The 20,064-nt window shown below is 41.0% G+C and overlaps 3 protein-coding genes and 1 long non-coding RNA gene across 8 annotated transcripts; 3 read left to right on the plus strand and 1 right to left on the minus strand.

The window, feature by feature from the left end:
- The first annotated feature begins 217 nt into the window (after positions 1-217).
- On the plus strand, positions 218-2,942 carry LOC133146873 (cytosolic 5'-nucleotidase 1A-like). The gene is made up of 6 exons (XM_061270951.1): positions 218-480; positions 607-774; positions 1,244-1,373; positions 1,440-1,560; positions 1,635-1,821; positions 1,924-2,942. Exons 1-6 carry the CDS (start codon positions 355-357, stop codon positions 2,284-2,286), a joined length of 1,095 nt encoding a protein of 364 aa, XP_061126935.1. The 5' UTR covers positions 218-354; the 3' UTR covers positions 2,287-2,942.
- A 245-nt stretch (positions 2,943-3,187) lies between these two features.
- LOC133146876 (uncharacterized) lies at positions 3,188-15,600 on the plus strand. 2 transcript variants are annotated; one of them, XR_009711446.1, is made up of 4 exons: positions 3,188-3,417; positions 9,172-9,208; positions 11,633-11,703; positions 11,776-15,600. It is a non-coding gene; the product is annotated as an uncharacterized LOC133146876 (long non-coding RNA). The 2 variants fall into 2 exon arrangements; XR_009711445.1 differs by lacking the exon at positions 3,188-3,417 and adding an exon at positions 8,843-9,063.
- Positions 3,526-8,593, plus strand: LOC133146872 (cytosolic 5'-nucleotidase 1A-like). 4 transcript variants are annotated; one of them, XM_061270948.1, is made up of 6 exons: positions 3,526-3,562; positions 5,126-5,313; positions 5,445-5,612; positions 6,107-6,428; positions 6,503-6,687; positions 6,790-8,593. In XM_061270948.1, the coding sequence occupies exons 2-6, from the start codon at positions 5,188-5,190 to the stop codon at positions 7,150-7,152; spliced, it is 1,164 nt and encodes a 387-aa protein (XP_061126932.1). In that variant the 5' UTR covers positions 3,526-3,562; positions 5,126-5,187; the 3' UTR covers positions 7,153-8,593. The 4 variants fall into 4 exon arrangements, with proteins under 4 accessions (XP_061126932.1, XP_061126931.1, XP_061126933.1 ...); XM_061270949.1 differs by lacking the exon at positions 3,526-3,562 and having other exon boundaries at positions 6,107-6,236; positions 6,306-6,428; XM_061270950.1 differs by lacking the exon at positions 3,526-3,562 and having other exon boundaries at positions 5,183-5,325; positions 6,107-6,236; positions 6,306-6,428.
- Positions 15,601-16,772: 1,172 nt separating the features above from the next.
- LOC133146874 (homeobox protein OTX2-like) lies at positions 16,773-19,032 on the minus strand. The gene is made up of 3 exons (XM_061270952.1): positions 18,824-19,032; positions 18,590-18,741; positions 16,773-17,876 (listed from the first exon to the last, which is right to left on the minus strand). Exons 1-3 carry the CDS (start codon positions 18,918-18,920, stop codon positions 17,244-17,246), a joined length of 882 nt encoding a protein of 293 aa, XP_061126936.1. The 5' UTR covers positions 18,921-19,032; the 3' UTR covers positions 16,773-17,243.
- Between the last annotated feature and the right edge of the window lie 1,032 nt (positions 19,033-20,064).

The following is a 20,064-nucleotide window of genomic DNA, read 5'->3' on the forward strand; positions in this document are numbered from 1 at the left end:
GTTTTCCGACTGTTTGAGTGGTCTTTGAACGCACCTTGGATCTTCGGCAGAACGCGAGTGAGAACTCAAAAAATAAAATAAAATAAAATAAAATAAAAGGAACCGAGCTTCTGAAAATATGAAATTAACTAGTGCAAAAGTGAGTTTTTTTTTTAAATTAAAAATAAGCATGTACTGTCTGCCGCACAGCTAAGGTTTCCGCCTATTGCTCAATGCGTGCCACGACACGCCCATCCACTTTTGTTACGCTTCCGCAAACTTATTTTTTTCCCCTTTTTCTTTCTTCTCACAGTTGTCCCGGACTGACTTTTACTCAAAGCTCTTTGGCAAAACAATATATTTTCCTTTTGGAAGATGAGTGATATAAAGATCAACGAGTCAAGACAAGTGGAAGATAACGCAGAGGAGAAAGAGGAGGAGAAAGACTGGGTGGCTGCCAAAGCGTTTTTTGAAAACCTCAAAACGAACAAACCGAGACCGGTAAATTTATAGATGAAGCGTTGACGTATTTATTATATTAGAGTCTGTCAGTTCGAAAAAGCGAAATGACAGTTTTGAAAGTTTTTACTTGTGGTTGTACTCATGTTACTACTTTGATTGCACCAGCCTAAACCCAAAAATGCTGTCACCGTCGCTGTGTCCTCCCGAACCCTCTTCAACATGATGGCGGAGAGGCTCATCTACGAAACGGAAGGAGTTGAAAGCTACGTTGGCTATCAGGTGGAACACGAGAATGAGCCTTTGAAGCCGGGACCTGCTTTCCCATTTGTCAAGGTGAGCTGGCAGGCATTTGACAGCAAGCCTCTGCAGGCCGTAATGCATATTTGGAGGGTGTGGTGCTTGAAATGCTTCAGTTGGTCTCACAGCTGTACGTACAGTACACATCCCGATTGTAACCCGATCTACTTTGTGATGCTGATCGACTCGTAAGTCGCCAGGCAGGCAATCAAGTCGTATTAATTCACCCGAGGGTTTCCAGGCATCTCAACCTGAAATTCAAGATCCACCACTGACATCAAAATATGTTTCGAATGAGGAAAGATTTATTTTTATGCAAAATAAGTGTATGCATCTTCAGGGGTGTTAAAATGATTTGAATACTGATGTTCTCTTTCCAAAGCACATTTATGAAATATCTTGATTGCATAACATCAGGAAGTTGCATGTCGTATAGAGCAATCAGAGCTAACCCCCAGTTACCGATTATCTTTTTTTAATTTTTTTTTTTTATGACAACGTGCAGGCTTTGATGACGGTCAACGCTCGGTTGAGAGAGCTCTACCCAGACGGCGAGGAGTTGTTTGACATTGTCCTCATGACCAACAACCACGCTCAAGTCGGAGTGCGCCTCATCAACAGCATCAATCACTACGGTACGCCGGCTTTCGGTTTTATCCAGAGCGCTGATCTGCTAACAATTTTGAACTTTTTTTTTTCAGACTTGACCATCGAGAGATTTTGTATGACCGGAGGGAAAAGTCCAATAGGCTACCTGAAAGCTTACATGACCAATCTGTATCTCTCCAAAGATGCTGAGAAGGTCACAGAGGCCATTGATGAAGGAATGTGAAGATCACATTGTCCTTTTATATGCTGATTTATTTTACACATCTTTTTTTAAATGCTTCTGCTCCAGGCATCGCAGCGGCAACGATGTTCATGCGCGATACGGAGAACGACCTGTGCGACAATCAGCTGAGGGTGGCTTTCGATGGCGACGCCGTCCTTTTCTCAGATGAGTCGGAGATTATCGTTAAGCGAAGCGGCTTGGACAGCTTTTTTGAGCACGAGAAGAAATTTGAGAATAAACCACTTGCTCAGGTATCTGCTCGACTCTAAAATAACATCGGTTATATTAGTTGGACACTAATTCCAATCTTGGTGTGACATTGACGTCATGTCAATCAACTCAACACTTTTTAGGGTCCCTTGAAGTGCTTCCTAGAGGCTTTGGGGAAACTCCAAAGAAAATTCTACGCCAAAAACGAGCGTTTGGATTGCCCCATAAGAACCTTCCTCGTCACAGCCCGGAGCGCCGCCAGCTCAGGAGCTCGGGTGCTGAAGACCCTCCGCAGTTGGGGCCTGGAGATTGACGAGGCTCTTTTCCTGGCCGGAGCCCCTAAAGGGCCCCTGCTGCAAAAGATAAAACCGCACATCTACTTTGACGACCAGATGTTCCATATCGAGGGCGCTAAGGAACTGGGCACTATCGGCGCTCATGTCCCCTATGGGATCGGACAGAAGTACCACAAGGGTAAACTCATCGAGGAGCCAAAAAAGGAATGAAGCAGCTAATGTACCAAAGGTGACATGTTGAACTTGTACTACACTGTTAAATGCTCATCAAAAGGATATTTTGTGTAATATCACGTTGTGATACATTTTTATACTTTGCTGGAGACTCGGTATGCTAAGGAATAGGGCTTTTATATTTTATAGTTTTTAATTAAAATAACTTTTGTGTATTTTATAGACAAGAGCTGCAACTTACAGTGTCGCATATATTGAGTCACGCTAAAAAAGTCAAGTTATTTTGTTACTTTGAGCTGCTGTATTCATCTTGAATTGAGGCGCACAACAGTTAAAATGTTGTTGAAAATTTTTGCAAATATCCATGCCAAGTCAAGTCAAAGGATAAGCGATAATGAACGGATGGAATGATGTAACTGATTTCGTCTGTTGTCGTTACTGCCTTAGCTGTATAAGCACGCTCATAACTGTTACAGTCAGACTCCGTGAGTTGTTTACACCTTTTCACTCGTCTAACAATTAATAATGTGTTTTTGTGTGTGTGTGTGCGTGTATGAGTTATTTCAAGAATAGGACTCATGATGTGATATCAAAACATTTAACAGTTACTTCCTTATGCACTTGGGTAGTCTTTTGGGGCTGTATTTACTTTTTGTGTTATATTTGAAATAAATGTCTCATTTACTCATTAATTTCATTATTTTATTTTACTACTTACCCAAAAAAAATTACATTTGGAAATCAGTGACGCCTATTGGCAGCTATGTCTCTCCTGTACAGTAGGTGTCGCTGTGTACCACAAAACGATATCTGCCTACTAGAGTCGCCCCGAAGAAGATGTCCTTATTAATAATAATAGCCGGTATACTCATCAAACTAAGACGATTATTATGGGATAACCTGTGCTTGACAGTAAAAAAATCGTTATAAAGTAAGTTTAACGATAGTTTCTGTTTACAACTTAATCGTTTAAAATCACGTGGTCATTACGATTATTTACGGGCTCATCGTTTTCGAACGTTTTGCTACAAGATGAAAAATAAATACATGTCGAATGGCAGCATTAGCGCTCTCTACTGGTAAAAGGTTCATAGAGCAGCTAGTAAAAGTTTACTTCCGCATGGGTGTTAACGAGTTGAAAAGTTTGAATAGTAAACTGTTTGAATAGTAAGTACGGAGGTCTATTTTTAGGCTGAAAGTCAAGCTTTAATAACATTGTATGACTAAGTGATGTCGTTCTAGAAGTAACAAGATATTATCTTATCTTTTTCATAGGGGTTGTCAAAAATCGAAAGACACGGACAAGATACAGGTATGTGTTTCAAACAAGAAATAAGTCAGTGAACTTTTATCAAAATTTAGCACTTTTTTTTTTTTTTGCTTTGATTTACTTTGCCGTGATGCTCATTATATAGTAGATGATAGATTTAAGATGTAGCCACAAGAGGGCGCTCCTGCTGTACTACAGTAGGAGTCTTGGAGAGCCCTTGTAGGCTGGAAAGTGGAGATGCAGGGAGTCGACCTTAAAAACATCCCATTTTTATTTACAAATATGTAACACCCATTATTTGTATGGTGCCAAAAAAGAAACACCTAATTTGCCTTTATTTTAGTTTAAACCAAACCAATAAGACTAAAATATTGATGTAAAATTATTTTTGTATAATTTTTAATGAGTGTATGTAAAAATTCCCACATCTAGAACTTGCAGCTTTTCTAGAGACCTGCAATATAGTTGCCATTATTAGATGATGTCATTGAATGTATGCTAATTTTATTAATGTGATGCCACACATTTAGTTTATACCAAATCAATAAGACAAAAATATTTATGTAAAATTATTTTTGTATAATTTTTAATGAGTGTATGTAAAAATTCCAACATCTTGAACTGGCAGCTTTTCTAGAGACCTGCAATATTATTGCCATTATTAGGTGATGTCATTGAATATGAATTTAGGCAAATTTTATTAATGTGATGCCGCATTCTGTTTTTATTAGATTATTCAATGGTGCAGGAAAATAAGACATGCTTGTTTAAAAAGGAGCTAATGGTTGCTTACACATGTCCCTCAGGTACAAAACTTCCACTCTAAATAAATCATGAACACGCCGCTATCTCTTTATTGCTGAATTTAAACTTGATACGTCATTCATAATTTAGCAACATGTCAACCCAACCAAGTCCAAAATCAAAAGTGTGTCAACATGAGGGGAAAATGGAGACGTATCATGTTTGCTTTGCGTTGTTACCTCGTCGTGCGCAGATGAGCTCATGAACGCCGCAGTTCCTCCCACCGCCTGGTGAAAGAAGTTGAGAAATAGAAATAGAAGCAGATTTTCACGCCTGACAGATGCTCGTGCCAGCTTACATGAAATTTATGAACATTTACGAAAGTGTTCAAATTTTTTGTTTTAATATCTAATTGCATTTAATTGCAGGCTTAATTTGGGGAATTCCAATCCTTTGTCATTTATGGGATGGAAACCTGGGAAGAAGCGCTAATAGCAGAAATTGGGAATTCTGACTTTAAAGTCAGAATTCTGACTTTATTCTCAGAATTCTGACTTTAAAGTGGGAATTCTGACTTTATGAGAATAAAGTCAGAATTCCCACTTTAAAGTCAGAATTCTGAGAAAAAAAGTCAGAATCCTGTCACCCCTCGTTTTTTTTTTCTTCACTGGCCCTAATCCTCTTCCGTAGAAATTAACTAGCACAAAAGTGAGTTTTTTTTTTTAATTAAAAATAAGCATGTACTTTCTGCCGCACGGCTAAGGTTTCCGCCTCTTGCTCAATGCGTGCCACGACACGCCCATCCACTTTTGTTACCCTTCCGCAAACTTATATTTTTCCCATTTTTCTTTCTTCTCACAGTTGTCCCTGACTGACTTTTACTCAAAGCTCTTTGGCAAAACAATTTATTTTCCTTTTGGAAGATGTGTGATATAAAGATCAACGAGTCAAGACAAGTGGAAGATAACGCAGAGGAGAAAGAGGAGGAGAAAGACTGGGTGGCTGCCAAAGCGGATTTTGAAAACCTCCAAACGAACAAACCGAGACCGGTAAATTTATAGGTGAAGCGTTGATGTATTTATTATATTAGAGTCTGTCAGTTCGAAAAAGCGAAATGACAGTTTTGTTTTGAAAGTTTTTACTTGTGGTTGTACTCATGTTACTACTTTGATTGCACCAGCCTAAACCCAAAAATGCTGTCACCGTCGCTGTGTCCTCCCGAACCCTCTTCAAAATGAAGGCGGAGAGGCTCGTCTACGAAACGGAAGGAGTTGAAAGCTACGTTGCCTATCAGGTGGAACACGAGAATGAGCCTTTGAAGCCGGGACCTGCTTTCCCATTTGTCAAGGTGAGCTGGCAGGCATTTGACAGCAAGCCTCTGCATGGTAATGCATATTTGCAGGGTGCTTGAAATGCTTCAGTTGGTCTCACAGCTGTATGTACAGTACACAGTACCATCCCGATTGTAACCCGATCTAGTTTTGTGATGCTGATCGACTCGTAAGTTGTGAATCACGTTGCCAGGCAGCCAATCAAGTCGTATTAATTCACCCGAGGGTTTCCAGGCATCTCAACCTGAAATTCAAGATCCACCACTGACATCAAAATATGTTTCGAATGAGGAAAGATTTATTTTTATGCAAAATAAGTGTATGCATCTTCAGGGGTTTTAAAATTATTTGAATACTTTGGTGCACACTTTTCGGTGACTTGATGTTCTCTTTCCAAAGCACATTTTTGAAATATCTTGATTGCATAACATCAGGAAGTTGCATGTTGTATAGAGCAATCAGGGCTAACCCCAAGTTACCGATTATCTTTTTTTTTTATGACAACGTGCAGGCTTTGATGACAGTCAACTCTCGGTTGAGAGAGCTCTACCCAGACGGCGAGGAGTTGTTCGACATTGTCCTCATGACCAACAACCACGCTCAAGTCGGAGTGCGCCTCATCAACAGCATCAATCACTACGGTACGCCGGCTTTTGGTTTCATACAGAACTGTGCTGATCTGCTAACAATTTTGAACTTTTTTTTTTCAGACTTGACCATCGAGAGATTTTGTATGACCGGAGGGAAAAGTCCAATAGGCTACCTGAAAGCTTACATGACCAATCTGTATCTCTCCAAAGATGCTGAGAAGGTCACAGAGGCCATTGATGAAGGTATGTGAAGATCACATTGTCCTTTTATATGCGGATTTATTTTACACATCTTTTTTTAAATGCTTCTGCTTCAGGCATCGCAGCGGCAACGATGTTCATGCGCGATACGGAGAACGACCTGTGCGACAATCAGCTGAGGGTGGCTTTCGATGGCGACGCCGTCCTTTTCTCAGATGAGTCGGAGATCATCGTTAAGCAAAGCGGCTTGGACAGCTTCTTTGAGCACGAGAAGAAATTTGAGAATAAACCACTTGCTCAGGTATCTGCTCGAGTCTAATATAACATCGGTTATATTAGTTGGACACTAATTGTAATCTTGGTTTGACATTGACGTCATGTCAATCAACTCAACACTTTTTAGGGTCCCTTGAAGTGCTTCCTGGAGGCTTTGGGGAAACTCCAAAGAAAATTCTACGCCAAAAACGAGCGTTTGGATTGCCCCATAAGAACCTTCCTCGTCACAGCCCGGAGCGCCGCCAGCTCAGGAGCTCGGGTGCTGAAGACCCTCCGCAGTTGGGGCCTGGAGATTGACGAGGCTCTTTTCCTGGCCGGAGCCCCTAAAGGGCCCCTGCTGCAAAAGATAAAACCGCACATCTACTTTGACGACGAGATGTTCCATATTGAGGGCGCTAAGGAACTAGGCACTATCTCCGCTCATGTCCCCTATGGGATTGGACAGAAGTACCACAAGGGTAAACTCATCGAGCAGCCAAAAAAGGAATGAAGCAGCTAATGTACCAAAGGTGACATGTTGAACTTGTACTACTGTTGGAATAATTTAAGTAAAGCCTTGTCATTTATTAGTTTATGGCTTTACTTTCATCTAGGTTATTTCTCTTTAGTGACAGGGAAGTCTTTTGATCTCTGTCAGCCATATGTAACCTTCCTGTCTTTATGTTATCTGTGTGTTTTTGTTTCTGTAAGAGGCCTTCACTAACAATGAGCAGAGCTTATTTGCATAGGCGAAATGTTCTTATTTGGTTGAAAGAAACTTAATTCCTTTTAGTTAACTGTAGGTTTGGTTCATAGATGGTTACAAGTTATCCCATATTTACTCAATGTTTGTTAAAGTGTTTAGGACAAGTCACTCATTCTTATTGCGTGTTGATTTACTAAGTAGATAAAGTCTAGCCAAGGTTTAGTTGCATTGTTCCACAGGAGTTATCTGATCTTGCTCGCGGACAACTCGGCCATGACAACAACTGGAGAAGAACAGATGGACAAACTCTGCGGGGGTCACGGGCCGACAATGAAGTGCTAATTCACACCACACTACATTCTTTTGCTAATCAGCGTTGCTACAGACACAATCTCCCCTCCCTTTAGTGTAGCAACGCTTCTGTAACCAGGGAAACCAAAACATTAAAAAGAGGAGCACGTGGAGGGAGAACTCAGAATTGATGGAGATTGTAACCGAGTTTCCTCTCTCTATCGTTCTCCTCGCGAGTAAACCTGTTCTGGTTTTTTTCTCCTCTTCCTTCCAGTGTGTGGTTTAATGTCTGATGGTATTTAGACCTAACAACTACACTGTTAAATGCTCATCAAAAGGATATTTTGTGTAATATCACGTTGTGATACATTTTTATAGTTGGCTGGAGACTCGGTATGGTCAGGAATAGGGCTTTTATATTTTATAGTTTTTAAAATCAAATAACTCTTGAAAGTATATTGCTGTGTATTTTATAGACAAGAGCTGCAACAGTCAATTTACACTGGTTCGCATATATTGAGTCACGCTAAAAAAAGTCAACTTATTTTGTTACTTTTAGCTGCTGTATTCATCTTGAATTGAGGCGCACAACAGTTAAAATGTTGTTGAAATTTTTGGCAAATATCCATGCCAAGTCAAGTCAAAGGATAAGCGATAATGAACGGATGGAATGATGTAACTGATTTCGTCTGTTGTCGTTACTGCCTTAGCTGTATAAGCACGCTCATAACTGTTACAGTCAGACTCCGTGAGTTGTTTACACCTTTTCACTCGTCTAACAACTTTTAATGTGTTTTTTTGTGTGTGTGTGCGTGTATGAGTTATTTCAAGAATAGGACTCATGATGTGATATCAAAACATTTAACAGTTACTTCCTTATGCACTTGGGTAGTCTTTTGGGGCTGTATTTACTTTTTGTGTTATATTTGAAATAAATGTCTCATTTACTCATTAATTTCATTATTTTATTTTACTACTCACCCCAAAAAAAATTACATTTGGAAATCAGTGACGCCTATTGGCATCTATGTCTCTCCTGTACAGTAGGTGTCGCTGTGTACCACAAAACGATATCTGGCTACTAGAGTCGCCCCGAAGAAGATGTCCTTAATAATAATAGCCGGTGTACTCACCAAACTAAGACGAGTATTATAGATAACCTGTGCTTGACAGTGAAATATTCGTTATAAAGTAAGTTTAACGATAGTTTCTGTTTACAACTTAATCGTTTAAAATCACCTGTTCATAACGATTATTTACGGGCACATCGTTTTCGAACGTTTTGCTACAAGATGAAAAATAAATACATGTCGAATGGTCCATTAGCGCTCTCTACTGGTAAAAGGTTCATAGAGCAGCTAGTAAAAGTTTACTTCCGCATGGGTGTTAACGAGTTGAAAAGTTCAATAGTAAACTGTTTGAATAGTAAGTTTGGAGGTCTATTTTTAGGCTGAAAGGCAAGCTTTAATAACATTGTATGACTAAGTGATGTCGTTCTAGAAGTAACAAGATATTATCTTATCTTTTTCATAGGGGTTGTCAAAAATCAAAAGACACGGACAAGATACAGGTATGTGTTTCAAACAAGAAATAAGTCAGTGAACTTTTATCAAAATTTAGCAATAATTAATGTTAAATATCTTGTTGAGTGTTTTATTATGATATTCGTCAGTTTGTCACACTTTTTTTTCTTGCTTTGATTTACTTTGCCGTGATGCTCATTATAGAGTAGATGGATAGATTTAAGATGTAGCCACAAGAGGGCGCTCCTGCTGTACTACAGTAGGAGTCTTGGAGAGACGGGTAGTAGAGAACGGAGTTTTATTTCCATTTCTTGTATAGCTTTGCTTAGAGCCACATATTAGTTTGACCTTGCCAAGATGGATGCGTGGAAACGCCTTATTGGCGCTGCAAAATTTATGCAGACTTATTAAACATGTTAAACATTGATAACAAATATTTATCAGCTAAAATAGCATGAATCTTCGGATATGAAAACACATCAGCCTGCTGCTGTAAATAGCTCCAAGTATGAGTGGAAAGCTTCCAAACGCATCAGGACTCATGATGTGGTCCCCCAAAAGAAAAGAAAAAACACTTCCACAGGGGTCTTGTTGTCTCTACTCTCTTTTGCAACAACTTTTCTTTTCATCAGCGCACGCGTGTATGTGACGACTACGTGTTTGCGCTCCATCCCGACCGTCCGGATTAGTGACGTCGGCGTCAGCGCTCACCCTCGCCGCTCTGATAAGAGCGCAAATGCCGAAGCCTTCCTGCCGCTCCTCCGCTCCCCGTGCTCAATTTCAGATAGCGCTAATGGAATCTGTCCTGCACGATTGTAATGCAAGCGAGACTCATTCTCCACGGAGCTTGGAGCTGTCATCTTGGCGTGTGTGTGTTTTGTAACGGGTGGGGTTCGAGAAGGCGATGATGACGTGCGTGTGTGCGCGCGTGCGTGTAAATATACACAGTATATGACAGGCTCCTTCCTTCCTTTTCTGTTGTGTAACCCTCAGTAGGCCTACTACACGTGAGCCATCATGACCTTGTGTTTTAGAGTGAACTTTCCGATCCATCTTCAATTTAATACAACAACGATGAGGCCCAATTGGGGGAGAACGCAATTGGTCAAGTCATGGTCCAGGGCATTCAGTTAGGTCTGGCCTCATCAAAGCACTCTGCACCAATCTGAGGTCATTGGCAGGACTACAGGGATTATGGCAGCATTTTTTAATCTGGGACAGATTGTTGCATTTGTCTGCACTTAAAATTGTCTCCCCCCAAAAAACTGCTACACGACCTCCCCAGGGAAGAGTTTAGTGTCAGCAGAAGCTGCTTGTGGGGGCCACTCCATTTTAAATTGACTGATTAATGACAACGAATGCAAAATACATTGACATTATTTTAAAATTCTTAACGGTCCTTAAAGTGTAAAAATAAACTAATCCCTGTTCAGATGAGAAATTAGAAGCAGAACACCTTAAACTTAAATAATGAATGTTAAATTAGTCCCACTTATTCTACATAATGGTGTTTTGACAGTTTTTTTTTTTTTTGCAGCTTTTGAAGAAATTGTTTATGCTTGAAAAATCCACCAGACAAGTCCTTGAACGCAACATCAAGCAAACGCGCACGGAAAGATCATATGCTTAATCACTACTGGAGTTTTCCCAGGAAAATCTTGAGTGGATTAAATTCTCGGAACTGAAAATTAGACAAGTGCAGAGTTCATCGTCTAGGCAGAAGGCGGAGGAACGAGACAAATAGTTATCTCCCAGACAGTAAGAATCAGAATCTGCAGAGTGTGATACTGATGAGGATGAAAAGACGCCACGTGGTGAGGAAAACGGACCGATAAAGACAACGGCAAGGCGGGGGCCCTGGCAAATTGGCAAAGTCAGGGGTCTGTCTCCGCTTTGCATTTCATTTACATGGCTGGCCCTATCGACCAATCGGATTGGGAGCGCAGCCCGTGGCTTAGGCGGGCGAATAAAGACTCCAAATGCCTTCACTGCTCTCATCCCCGCTCGCTTATAATACCCTGCCTGCCTCTCTTTTCTCTCTCCCCGCCGTAATACCCTCACTTGGTCTCTCTGCAAGTGAACCCTGTCCGCTGTGATAGTAGGATGAGGTTGATTGGAAGAAGTGCAAGGGGGGGACTTTTATTGCAGCGGCCACCACTGAAAAATATTATAATTGCAAACTCATAGACAGAAAGAGCATGCACACGTATTCAGTGAGATTGGACAAAAAGTCGAGTCAAAATCATTTTGTTCAGAATTCGATTTACAGTGGTGTTTCGCTCTGACGTAATCCAAATTAGGAATTAAATGACCCTTAACACTAATCATAATTACAGTGAATATTCATGACTATTTTTGTAAAATGTTTTTACTACTTACAACTACTCACTAACACTAATAAATAGAATGTCAAGAATTATAAGGTTTGTCCACATGATTTAATGCTTCAATTCTTTGTGCTTTGCCTTCAGCTATGCCTTGGCCACCAGGGGTCAGTATGATACTGTTCTGCTGACAGACGAAGAAGAGTGTCACAACCATTGTAAGTACTTGGTAATTTTATTTTATTTTTTATTTTTATACAACTAAAATCTCCATATATCTTGTCATGTAGTGCCATCAGGATAGAGCAGACTTCAGGGAAGACTATTTATGCTAATTAATTAAGAAAGCATCTGATTAATGAGAGGTAAGTGCTGCTAATTACACACTCAACACATTAATCAAAGCTGATATCCAACCACAGTCGTTTTTTTTTTTAATTATTATTGATGCACGCACTTGAATTCATTTGACTAATGAACAAGTGACAGACATAGCATACCCAGCGGATGACCTCGGGCGTTTTCTCACAAGAGACTTGTCGCCACTTAACACGCACACGCAACCACATGCTCACATCTCAAGGGTATAATTTTGCGCCGTGTTACACGCGTGTTAAAAGGGGCCGCTGTCTGTCACAGCAGGGAAGAAGAGTCATGTCAAGATGATGAAGTAGGATTGTTGTCGAGGAATGAGGAACAAAGTAGTTCTTATGTGGCCCACGGGTCAACAAAGTTGTTGCAACAACCATTTTGAACGAGTGATGAAGTAATTTGACGCTGTAATCAAAATCATTGTTACACTGAATTGATCATCATTGTCCTTCTTTTCTCTTTTCTTTGCCTGACACACAGTCAAGTCACACCGTTGCCGTTAATCATCAATAACAATACCTTATTTGTCAGGGAGGAGTGTTTACAATGGGACGTAGACAACCCCCCCCCCCCCCCCTCCTTGTCCCACCTTCTGTCAAACCACCACAGTGTGTCAGTGTGCCACCAATTACCCAGCGCAACTTGAATGAGGTCATAACGGGATGGGGTCATTAGCAAAACAAACCCGGCAACCCCCGTGGCGGTCGGGGTAGGGAGGCTTTTTGGAGGGATCGGGGTGTGGGCGGGGGGAAGAGGTGCTCGAGGGGTATGTGTACAGTACCGGACTCGCTTTTTGTGTGTCTCAGTAACCCCATCAGACTTTGTAGGAAGACATGTGGGACCATCGAAACCGAGGCCGTGGTTTTATTCCTAAAAAAATATATATTCATGGCCGACCCACAAATCCTCTTTTCTGCAATATTTTGTAATTAGTGAATTTCATTTTTATAAATAGCACTCTGCAAAAAAAGTTTACCAGAGGATATTATATATTATATATAATGTAATGCAATACAGGTGTGTCATGAAGTATTCGGAGGCTGCGGTTACAAGGTTTGTCAGTGATCATATAATTTAAAATAGCCACGCTAATAAATGCTAGCAAAGCGCATTGACAAATATTAGATGCTATTAGCGAGGAGCGAAGCCTGTCCGCTTTGCGCGCGCGTGTCTGCGGGTGCGCGTCCATATTTGTGTTTGTATACCTCTATTGTGACGCGTGTAATCCACATGCTCTCTAATCCCAGAACAGGTGGCCCTGCGTGTGGCGGCTGCGGGGGTTGCGTCGCGGGGCACACGCTCACGAGATTGAGCCACATCCACACAACAAAGCTCTGTGTTGTCCGCACACACTGTGTACCCCTTAAACCCGGTGTGTACCGAGCGACGCGACTAAAGAGGTGTTTCGCCAATTAAAAAAAATGGCCGCCTTACTGTGCCTCTTCCAATCAATTTAATTGGTAATGGGAAAGTGGCGATAAATATTTTAAAGGTGCTTTTGCGCACAGATAGAATACATCGTATTAAGTAATTAAATTCCTAATATTTTCTCAAATTTACTTAACGCTACAATCAATTTCGCATTGGAAAAAAAATACAAATAAAAGGACTGGAGCGAGGCTAGCAAGTCACTTCGTTAACATCTGTTTGGCACACCCATCTCGTGGATGTGATTTTGAGGATTAAATTGATGTCATCTGTTTCTCGCCATCTCCCTGTCGCTCTTTGATAAAGAGATTTATGATGTGCACCCGCTAATGGTCACTCGTTAAACGGGCGGGAGTGTTTTATTGGCGGAACATTCGTAAATCCGTTCCATTATGGCTAAATGGATAGAAAGCACCATTAAGTAGGCATTACATTTAGAGTATTTTTTTTTTTTACATATTCTGGATTTTTCTTGAAACTCAGAATCGGATTTGTGTATGTTTTAGCATTAATATATTAGCGCCTAACTTCATTGTGTGTTAATGATAAAAAAATAATCTGTGTGATTATTCCTACAGATATGTGAGTGGCATTTTTGGGAGTTGACTAATGGATACACAAATATAGTTCTTACTATCCAGTAAATTGCAAATTGAATCCGCGACGGCCGTTTTGCGTCTCGTGAATTTCTGCAACGGACCGTCTCACTGCGGCACACAAGCGCCATTGTCTCGCACATTCAAATGAGATTCCACGAGTGGAGCAGCAGTGTTGTTGTCGTCGTCATCGCCGATGAATTATGTATGCGCTGCCGTGTTGATGTGTGTTAGAATGTAGGACACGTACTTATGCATAACAATAGTCTACAGTTGTGTTCTCACCAACAAAATTGGCCCACGTTCGCTTTTTAATGCCATTGCTGCTACTCGCCTTTGACAGTTGCTCAGTTGCCCCGGTCTACTTTCACTCCTTTCTTTTGTTTCTGCAACAACAACAAAAAACAAAGTCACACAGCTGATCTCATAATTATACAAGTGTATATCAGCCCCCCCCCCGCTCCCTTTGTCCGTCCCAATGGGACCTTTATTCAAGAATTGTCCGTTTTAAACGTTTCTTGATGTGTGGCGTCGCGCCTTTCCTCGCTCCCAGACACTAATTGACCTTTCACTTATGAGACATGTTAAGTGGTCTTTCTATAGGATCACCGCTTGAATAAAAAGAATGAGCCCAAACCTGCTTGAAATATAGCCGGAGCATTTAGTTAAACAACGAGAAATTCATTTTATAGGAGCATAATGGTGTTTTACGAAAAAAAAAAAGTCAATACAAATATAATAAAAAAGTTCAATGGATTTTTTTGTCTTTGACGTTTCTCGTAATTATTGCAATTTTATTTTCAATAACAGCCATATCTAAAACAATTCACACGATTTTGGTGAACAATTTTTGTTTTTTTGAAATACCCTGCAAATTGCGATTGTATATGTCAAACGGTTGAGTGTAGGTGACCTTCGACACCGTCGGGAATCCGGTGTGGAATTCCCAGACCCGCGGTCAAGTGGGTCCGCTTGGGAAAGCCTGGCCTCAGGAACAAAAGCAAAAAAAAAAAGCGCGGCAGCCAAAAGAAGCTTCCGAGGCTTGCTCTTCTACTTGATTGTTTGCCATGCTCACAAGCGAGCGGGGGATTAATGAAGCGCGTCTGGTGGCTCCATATGGCCCCTCTGGTGGCGCTTGTGCTTAATTAAAAGCCAATGTATACTAGAGGGTCTGAGGGGGGGCTCTCCCCATGTCTGGCTCGATGAGGACCGCTCCTGACTTTCTGCTCTCCGCTGCCATCTTGTCTTCACCTGTTGAAATCGATTCTGGATGCCGTACTTCGATGTCTCCATCGGGTTCAGTGACGGCTGGCAACGTTTTAAAAAATGATGTTCTTTTTCTCGTCTTTTCAATTCGGCCCTAAAAATGTTCGTATAGGTTTGTTTGAAGTGACGCGTTTTGATGCAAACGTCGTTTGAGACCGACTCATCTTTCTGTATCATTGGCTGCTAATTGGAGGTCAAACGGGCAACAAAGCAGTCCTCTCGTCCTAATTAGAGCGATAGCGCCATGCCGCTCCTCGCCTATAATCCGCACGTAGACAGCTCCAAAAAAATAAAAAAATCTTAATCCCTGCAGCAGATGGAAGTGATTTTATCGATTAATCGGCTCTTGAATTGGAAGAGGTGCTGGGTGAGAAATTGAAGTACCGTTTTTTTCCGTGTATAGTGCGCAAAATTTTACTAATTTATTGTCCTAAAATCTGGGGTGCGCATTATACATGGGTACAAAAAAAAAAAAAAAAAAAATTATTTTTTTAAAATTTTTTTTTTCTTTTTTTTTTTTAAGTCCCAATGATCGTCACACACGCAGGGAGGCAATGGGTCCCATTTTTATAGTCTTTGGTATGGTCTTAACTAGGCTGGATGTAATTTTTTTTGTTGGCTAAATCCGTATTACAGGTAATATTTTATTTCACAACACTTTGCCTTGTTCCTTTCTTCTCTGCTGTTCACTTCAAACACGCTCCATGCGCACGGAGCGCGGTGGTGCGTTTATGGGCAGTCGGAGAAATCAACGCCAACAAAAAAAATTACATCCAGCCTAGTTAAGACCATACCAAAGACTATAAAAATGGGACCCATTGCCTCCCTGCGTGTGTGACGATCATTGGGACTTAAAAAAAAAAAAAAATTAAAAATTTTTTTAAAAAAAATTCATAAAAATTGGGTGCGTATTATACATGGGTACAAGCTTTTTTCCAGCATCAGCATGCCATTTTTAGGGGTGCGTACTATACATGGGGGCGCACTATACACGGAAAAAAACGGTACTGTACTTCAGTGTTTATAGTCTATTATAAATGTGTGTGAGCTGTAAAGTGCATAGGTGGACTTTAACATTGTTTTTTTCACCATTTTATAACTTTATTGAACTTTTTACAGTTCTCATACTATTATGACTTTCTCAATCGGTCAATTCTTCCATATATCCTGATGACGTCTCATAAGATGTGACAGTTCTAGTCTCATATTATTACTTCTTTTCTTCTTGTGTTATGACTTTGTTCTTGACTTTTTTTCTCCAGATTTTGCACCATTATTCTTGTAATTGTCTATCACTCTCCTAACATTCATTGAAACTTTTATCCTGTTTTTTTTTGTTTTTGTTTATTCTTGCAATTCTTGGATTTTATTCCCATAACTATGACTTTTTCTAACATGCCTTGTAAAATTCTGACTTGTCTTCTGACTTTCTATGTCATCCTAACTTTATTCTCATAATGTTTTTTGTCTGGTAATTGTCTGACTGGTAACTGATTTTTTATTTATTTACACAGATGACTTATTTCCCCCTATCTTTGCAATATGTCTTTTCTCATAAATGTGCAATGCAATAGAGGTCACAAACAAAGCAAATACAGCACATATATGTACACATGCAACTTGGCTCATGTTTATTTATTTCTTTTTATTACTGAGGGTGTGTCTGTCCTTTTAAATACAGCTTTACCTGCATAGTCCCCTTTTAACTATAATAATTTGTCATTAAACAGCTGCTTGAAAACAAATAGGAAAAAAAGGATGAGATGATTTCAGAATAACATTGAAAAAAACAAAACTGGGTGAAGACGGGGAAAGTTTTGATTGTCTTTCGTTTGAAACACATTTGTCATAAATTAAGTAGTGCATCCATCAGAGGTCTCGCACACACCAACTTTGATCATGACTCATAATGAGCTTATTAAAACTTTTCCCCCTTCCCAGAAAAAGTTGCACCCTTAATTTGGGGAAACGTTCCATGTCCTTGATCAAAGTTGGCAGTGTGACTGCTCAGGCGAAAAGGAGAAAAAGAAGCCCCAGTCCTGCTTTGTCCGCCAGAGGTAGAAGAGGAGTCCCCCCTCCGGGGCGTGGAAGTCGGATCACAAAACCTGGAACTTCCACGCCGCTTGCTGCTCTTTATAATCCAAACAATCCGCGTTGAAGTTGAGCTTCCATGTGGACGAAGCCGTCTGGTCTTTATAGTCCAGGCAGTCGGCGGTGCCTCCGTAGCCGTACGCCGATGAGGAGAGCGACGACGCCGGGCTCAGATGGTTGGACACCCCACTGCCGCTTCCACCGCTCATTGGGCTCATAGCGGAGCTCAGCTGATGGTGGTGGTGCATCGGAGAGAGATACGAGCCGCAGTCCATGCCGGGGAAAAAGGACGACGAGCCCGTGTAGCCCTGGTTGTAGGCCGACGTAGCTTGCGTGTACGTCACCGGATAGGAGCGCTGCATGCAGGAGGACGCCGAGGAAGTGCACATGGGGTCGGATAGAGGCGAAATGGAAGCCGGGCTCCAGATGGACACCGGTGCTGCTGCGCTGCTTACGACCGGCAGAGAGGCGTTGGAGGGCGGCGTGAACTGGCCGCTCGCCCCGCTGTCCGAGCTGGCCTCCCGCACCGGGGAGGCCTTCTTTTTCACTGGCTTGGTGCTGGACGCTTTGCTCGGTGCTCCGCTTTGGGTCTGCTGGGCCTGCTGGCGGTGCTTGGCCCTTCGGTTTTTGAACCATACCTGGAGGGGATAAACCATCATTATCGTGGAACAAAACTCTACTAAAACTATTATACTTGTCACAATTAATATTTCCCAAATATTAAAACTTTATATGCTAAAACACCTCAATCTAAAACAATATTCAAACCACAAATGCTTATTTACAAATAAAAACATTAGTTGCATTATTTTTACACATGCAAGAATTTTACCACCAATTAATTCGATTTAAATGCCTGCATATATGCAGAAACTATTCTACATTAAACCCTAAAAATAACTTTTACTCGAAATACTCGTATATATTTCATACATTTATAAAGACATATAATTTAAAACTCTGTATGTGAGGAAACAGTTGTAACCAATCATGCATGTATTTAATACAACAAAATGCATTAGATGATGATAAAAAAATTTGCAGAATGATGCAAGTGTCATATTGGTGGATCTCACTAAATTAGACTATCATTAAATTATTTGACTGACTGAAATAATTCAACAACAAACAAATCTAACGTTTTTGAGGAGCCCGAATTCTACCATCTCACAAATTCAGTATTGTAACAAGAAACAATTACAATTATTTATTTTAGGCATTTATTTGGGATATGAGTGAGGGAATTGCCTTGAGTGTAATTGACTTGTTTTGATTGAACAAGTGAAACGAACAATGCAGCCCATCATTAATGTTTATTTTTTCCTACTGTTTTTTTTTTTATCGGTCTCACCTGCACTCTGGATTCAGGCAGGTTGATCTTGAGGGCTACTTCTTCCCTCATGAAGATGTCCGGATAGCGGGTCTTGATGAACAGATTCTCCAGTATGTCCAGCTGGGCCCTGGTGAAGGTAGTCCTTTCCCGCCGCTGCTTCCGAGGTGTGCCTGTATGCAAATATAATGAACCATACATGATTAAAACGACCACATATTGGGTCACGAAATGCATGCAATATTTATTATTTACCTTGGTATCCCACGGAAGGGTGCAGCAGATCCACCCCAGGGGCGGACAAACTGAGTCCGTTCACCGTGTAAGGGGGCTGCTTCAAGTAGGACATCATGATGATGGCTGGTAAGACCAAAAAAAATACAACAAACTTCCAAAAATAAAATGAAAAAAAAAAGTTTAATCCTGCTCTTTTCGCTCCAAGATAATGATTGAAGTGCAGCAAAAGAAGTGAGGGTCCCAAACGTGTGCGGAGTCTCTTAAACCCTTAGGTCCCCTCCCCTTGCCTCTCCCCCTCCCTCTCAGCTGTCTGTCTGTCCCCACAAAACACACTCCTCTCTTAAAAACAAAACATTGTCGTTAAAAAAAAAAAAGGCCCCCCCACTTCCCTCGCCCCCCCATCCCCGCCCCTCCTCATCAACCATTACCATATATACCCACCCACAGGTTAGGCCGCAACTAAATGGACAGCTGATTGGGGGGCCATTTGCCGGGACAAAGCCCACTGTTGACGATAAGTAACGCTGATAACAATAAGAAGTTGCAAACAAAAGCTGCGAACTGAGCTACGCCATTCAGATACAATGAAGACGCCCCCGCCCCCCTCCTTCACAGTGCGCAGCGCGCCCCCACCAATGCCGCCATTTTTTTTTTTTTGCATTAAAAGGTCCGTACATGTCAATGCGGCCCCATTACAATACGAAGGACAACTTTGGGAGGCAGTAATAAAGAAGCTGGGCTAATTCTGACATCATATCGACAGTGCAAGCAAACACACGCACCCGCCTCCTCCTCAATTTGAACGGCCCCGCCCCCCAGACTCATCTACTAATGAATTGCTCCCGGTAATTAGATTTGGAAGGTGAGACTATCGCAAAGTGTTGATTAGGAGCCAGCACTTAATCTTAATCTAAATAAACAAGGAGATTGACACTTTTGAGCGGGTTTAAAACGTGCAAAATGCACCGCGGAAGAGTTTTTTCTTCATCGTATTTACAAAAGAATGTCCCTTTAGGTAGGGTCATTAAATAATAATAATAATAACTGAAATTGATTACGTAATCCACATGCTGTGATTTTTTTTAAGATTCACAGCCATGAAAATCCGACTCTGTAATTTTTAGAAATTGTACTATTAAACCTGCAATACTGCATGTACACACACACATACGCACACACACGCACACGTTTGTTGTCAAGTAGATTTGACAAATGAGCCACATGGAGTGCAATAATCAAATATAGAAGGCCAAGGATCA

The sequence above is a fragment of the Syngnathus typhle genome, linkage group LG22, assembly GCF_033458585.1.
Source record: "Syngnathus typhle isolate RoL2023-S1 ecotype Sweden linkage group LG22, RoL_Styp_1.0, whole genome shotgun sequence".
In the NCBI taxonomy this organism is placed as follows: domain Eukaryota; kingdom Metazoa; phylum Chordata; class Actinopteri; order Syngnathiformes; family Syngnathidae; genus Syngnathus; species Syngnathus typhle.

Bases quoted from the DNA above. Each gene is read 5' to 3' on its own strand.
- LOC133146873 (XM_061270951.1), top strand. From the start codon at position 355: ATGAGTGATATAAAGATCAACGAGTCAAGACAAGTGGAAGATAACGCA. The intron at 775-1,243 runs GTGAGCTGGCAG...GACAACGTGCAG, and splicing joins CTGCTTTCCCATTTGTCAAG to GCTTTGATGACGGTCAACGC. The intron at 1,822-1,923 runs GTATCTGCTCGA...AACACTTTTTAG, and splicing joins AGAATAAACCACTTGCTCAG to GGTCCCTTGAAGTGCTTCCT.
- LOC133146872 (XM_061270948.1), top strand. From the start codon at position 5,188: ATGTGTGATATAAAGATCAACGAGTCAAGACAAGTGGAAGATAACGCA. The intron at 5,314-5,444 runs GTAAATTTATAG...TGATTGCACCAG, and splicing joins AAACGAACAAACCGAGACCG to CCTAAACCCAAAAATGCTGT. The intron at 6,429-6,502 runs GTATGTGAAGAT...CTTCTGCTTCAG, and splicing joins CACAGAGGCCATTGATGAAG to GCATCGCAGCGGCAACGATG.
- LOC133146874 (XM_061270952.1), bottom strand. From the start codon at position 18,920: ATGATGTCCTACTTGAAGCAGCCCCCTTACACGGTGAACGGACTCAGT. The intron at 18,742-18,823 runs GTAAATAATAAA...ATTTGCATACAG, and splicing joins CCCTTCCGTGGGATACCAAG to GCACACCTCGGAAGCAGCGG. The intron at 17,877-18,589 runs GTGAGACCGATA...TATCCCCTCCAG, and splicing joins TGCCTGAATCCAGAGTGCAG to GTATGGTTCAAAAACCGAAG.